The following is a 4,696-nucleotide window of genomic DNA, read 5'->3' as shown; positions in this document are numbered from 1 at the left end:
TGTGTTAATGTTGTCATTTTGAGCTAAAAATAAATGGCTAAATGATCATTTGTTTCACATGTGTTCATATCACAAAGAATACACATCTACTTAAATCAAATTTAAAAAAAATAATTTCACACACAAAAAAAGAGCTTGAAAATTCACCACACTGGGAAGGGTGAAGACAACTGGGTCGCCCGGCCCTGGCCACGAGGTGTCCCTTATTTATTTTTCAGGGAGTTGGCAACCCTAGTCACACAGGTTGCGAAAAACAGCAAGCCACAACTAGCTGGGATGTGCAGGCCATGAACCAAGTCACAGAGGGCTTATCTATAATCAGTGAAACACTCATTAGCTCACTGGGTTAAAACAACATTAAAGCTGGAAAAACCCCTCGAGTAATAAAGCCACACCACACTGTGTGTACAGTTTTACTTTTGGCCCTAAAAGGATATAGGAAGCAGTTTGGAGTTTTGTGCCTCTTCAACATTCCCTGCAGTCTAGAATTTTGCTTTTTGACAGTTTGTTTTTCTGCCTCTAATCTGATTATGAAAAGCTACAGTGGAAGCCTGCGGAACTAGTTTGATTCTACTTACAGTTGAGGTGAAGCATTAAGACTTATATCGTTCCTAAGGGCTAAATGTCCTGTTAAAAATATAAAGGATGTTCTGTCATATCACATTTTTCATGGCTAAGGATGAGTGCCTTTGGTTTTTGCACCACGGAATTCTCAAATGTGAATCCATCAGTGCAATAAGGGGTTTATTCACTGCAGCCCTGCTAAAATATCCATGTTTACAGATAGTTCTTACTGACAGTCAGATGAGAAACAGTTAACCCTGTGTTTTTTTATACATATTGCCCTATCGCACAAGCATCACAGTCATCAAATAGCTTTTATTGATGCATTTCCTATTAATTGAAATGCGGATGTTGCTTTAGTCCCTGTTCCTGTCGAAACACGAGATAGTCATCTGTGCCAGAGCAATAAAGTCTTTGTTTTTGTCACTTCAAGCTTTTTCCATTTGCTGTTTTGATGCTATAATCAGGATCAGCTGACCTTACTCTGCATTTCTTTCATACTGGCCACATATCTGGCGTGGATGGTGATTGCTTAATTGTACCAAACAGTGAATTGTACCAAAGTGGATTTGCAGTGTTACTCCAACTATCCTTAAATCTACTGTGAATCAGTGTGTTGTAAAAATAGTCCAGCAGGCTGATTTTTATAGCCAGTAAATGTAAAAACGATGCGGAAACTACAATGTGCAGAAGATGGACTACAAAATGCGCATCTTAATTCACCACAACTTGTTCTACCCCCATTGTTTTATGTGGGGCATTTAAATAAGAACCACGGCTCAAAGTTATGTCAAACCTCTCTGTCTAAAAACTCTTCACTTAGTCCTCCTGCTCAGTGTTTAGAGGCGAACCCCACTTAGTGCTCCTCAGTAACACAGTAAAAATGAACTGAACCGTCACTTATCCCTTGTGATTATCCTAAAGGCTGCAATACAGCAAAGTGCATTACTAATTTAAACCAAATTATACGGAACCTTAAACAGACTTTGATCAGTTAACAGAGTTCATAATCTTTAAAGAGCAATTCTACATTCTTCATGCAGCAACAACCTAATGAGACGTGGTTTTCCTTCCAGTGTTGTGATGTTCAGAGATCAGTCTTGCAGGTTATAAGCAGGTTATGAGAAGGAAAATGCTGTTTACAGTTCCATGAGTTGTTCCACTTTGTTTATGCTTTAGATTCTTTTTCTCGAGTTTTCGAATGGTCAGTAAAGATAAAGCGGTTTAGTTGGCTGTGCTAGGAATTTAGCTGAAGAACTTACATGCTTGCAAGAGAAAAAAACGGGGGTTGAATCAGAATAATACAAAGCGATCAGTGACCTGTCGCCGGTGTCACAAATGACATTTCAGTTTGCTGCCTCTTTCTATTATCAGATTGTGAGAGGGGGAAAAAGAGAATTCTGGGACTGCATGGCACTTCTTTCCTTAGTATTTAGTAATAATAATAATAATAATAATGGATTGGATTTATTTAGCGCTTTTCTAGGCACCCAAAGCGCTTTACAATACCACTATTCATTCACTCTCACATTCATACACTGGTGGAGGCAAGCTACAGTTGTAGCCACAGCTGCCCTGGGGCAGACTGACAGAAGAGAGGCTGCCATATCGCGCCAGTGAGTTGGATCAGTCACTTCTTGGTCGCTTATCTCACTTAGGAGTCTTCCTAAGCAAAACAGACTACTGGAACACACCCAAAGACTGTGTGCACTCCAGGGAGATGAATCATATGGCATACGTGAACTTGATCAGAGAACAAGAGTGAGAAACAAAGGCGCAAATTGAAAAGTCAAAAATCTCCATAAAGATGTAACTGCAAAATAAAAACTAAAATAAGAAGTAACTGAAGGGGCAAACAACAGCTTAGACAAAAAGGAAAAACAGGAACGCACACTAAGGGGAAAAACACTAATGAATAGAACAAGCTAAACTCTCTGTGAGGCTTTGCTGCTCATTACTTAGAAAACCAAGTGAACCAGCTTTGATTTGGGTTTGTTTTACACTATGTAACTTATTTTGGCATCATCCTGTAGGAACTTCAAAGACTAACAGCAGTGGGAATTATCTCATTTTTCAGAATCAGAATCAGAATCAGAATGGGGTTTATTGCCAAATGTTGAGCAGGTTTACAACATTAGGAAATTGCTGCGGTGCTTCAGTGCTTTTCCATGAACAACAAATAATACATTCAAAGGTATGAAAGGAATGACATTTGCCATGACATTTCCCTTCAAGCAGAAGCGTTTCTTTCTTTCTTTGCTCCTACATTCTCAGGTTTGTCAATGTCCTCGTGTACTATGGCCTGTCCCTCAACATTTCTGACTTTGGAATGAATATATACCTGACTCAGATGATTTTTGGTCTGGTTGAGATGCCTGCGCGCACAATCACCCTGTTCACCCTGAACCGCTCCCGTAAGATCTCCCAGCTAGCTTTCTTAGCAGTTGGAGGCACTGCCTGTCTGCTCACCATCTTCATCCCCGATGGTATGAACACACGCTCAGGACAGCTTAGCTGGACTGTGCATGATTAACTCTTTGCCCTACTTGTTCTAAAAATGTAGTTTACAGCTTTTCTCGCCATCCTTTTATCTTCTTTTAGATTTGTCTGTCGTCAGAACGGTCTTGGCCATGATTGGAAAGTTTGGAATCACAGCCTCTCTGTCTATTATTTATGTGTATTCTGCTGAGGTGTTCCCCACTGTTATAAGGTGAGTGTTACCCTCCAAATACCCGGGAGTCTTACAACACAAAGAGTTCCTTCACTATCTAAAGCTAAACATGTTCTGGCTAGCAATTTCACTTAAACAGGCTGTGTTATTATCAGAACTGTGGAGTCTTCTAAAGGCAGCTGCTAATGGTGCCACAAAAGCAGTTTGACGAGGCAGTCAGTGATTGTTACCTAATGGTATTTTTATGGAAACACAAAACATTTTGGCAAGTTGTTTCTGGAATAATTTTCCATGATTTTGATTGTATTACCTGTATTACCATGGTACGGTAAGAAAAAAAACATCAACATGTGTATCTGAAGATATATATAATATAATCCATATTATAATAAATAAATTAAATCAAATATATATTATAAAATATAACACACACATATACATACATACATACATACATATATATATATATATATATATATAGTCAAAGTAATCGGAACATGACTTTTGGTGTTTCTTTGTTAGCTCATCCAAAAATCCAGTTATTCGGCCCATGAAGAGTTCTTTCATTAACTACATCACTATATCAAAGCCTGGGCAAAAGGCTTATCAGGCTTATAGAAAAGCTTCATTAGCCCAAATACTTACCAACAGGTTTTAGATGTATGGCACACCGGATTACTGGTCGAACTGTCTGCAGAGCAGTTTTGAGACTTGTCCCATTATGATTAATGTTGAAATTGTTTACATTTATTTTTTTCGGAAGTGCTAGATTAAATTTAATACAGCAAGGTTTAGGAAAACTTAAAAAAAATAACTCATGATACTTAAAGTGTCTCATTCATCTGACTAACTAGTGTTAGTGTTAGAGTTGGTTTTGCTAACGAAGTTTAGAATGTGGTTAAAACGCTGCAACTTTCCTGTTAAAAGCTTTCCTTTACATCAGGCGTATCAAACATAAGCCCCGGACAGACTTCTATTTGGCTGACAGGATGCTGGAAGAGGAGGATGACAGGAAAAATGTGAAGGAGGACATAGATTATGGACTGCATTTGGGTTATGTTTGATAGCTTTTTTATTTGTGCTAACATATTTCTTTCAGCTATTATATCAGCATTTCTTTATAATGTAGAAAAACTGAGACATACTATTATTAAATAGGATTTAATGTATAGTTGAACATATTTACACTGGCAGGAAGAGACTTTAAGGCCAATAAAGAGTTTAACATCCCTACTTTAGATATATGAAAATCCCACAGGACTGAACCTTATTATAACTAGGGCTGCTCAATTAATCGAATTTTAATCACGATTACGATCTGGGCTTTCAACGATCATTAAAAATGACTGAGCCGATTATTAGCCCCTCCCTCGTGCTTTACTCTCGCGCTGCTCCGTGTGGCAAATCGAACGCACCTCTCTGCATTTCGAACACGTGTCACAACAATTAAGATCAGCGGTC

At 38.4% G+C, this 4,696-nt stretch overlaps 1 protein-coding gene across 1 annotated transcript in view; it reads left to right on the top strand.

Annotated features, from left to right (window-relative positions):
- The window catches only part of LOC102205754 (solute carrier family 22 member 6), a 26,786-nt gene that overhangs the window by 9,607 nt on the left and 12,483 nt on the right, over window positions 1–4,696 (top strand). The window contains exons 7-8 of the mRNA XM_005746192.1: window positions 2,839–3,050; window positions 3,166–3,274. Of these exons, the coding sequence (XP_005746249.1) occupies window positions 2,839–3,050; window positions 3,166–3,274 (321 nt within the window). The remainder of the gene's footprint in view (window positions 1–2,838; window positions 3,051–3,165; window positions 3,275–4,696) is intronic.

This window comes from Pundamilia nyererei, unplaced genomic scaffold (genome assembly GCF_000239375.1).
Source record: "Pundamilia nyererei isolate P.nyererei 1_Seehausen unplaced genomic scaffold, PunNye1.0 scaffold00174, whole genome shotgun sequence".
NCBI classification, from domain to species: domain Eukaryota; kingdom Metazoa; phylum Chordata; class Actinopteri; order Cichliformes; family Cichlidae; genus Pundamilia; species Pundamilia nyererei.
The sequence above is the reverse complement of the archived record's forward strand: the minus strand, read 5'-3'. Positions and strand labels throughout refer to the sequence as shown.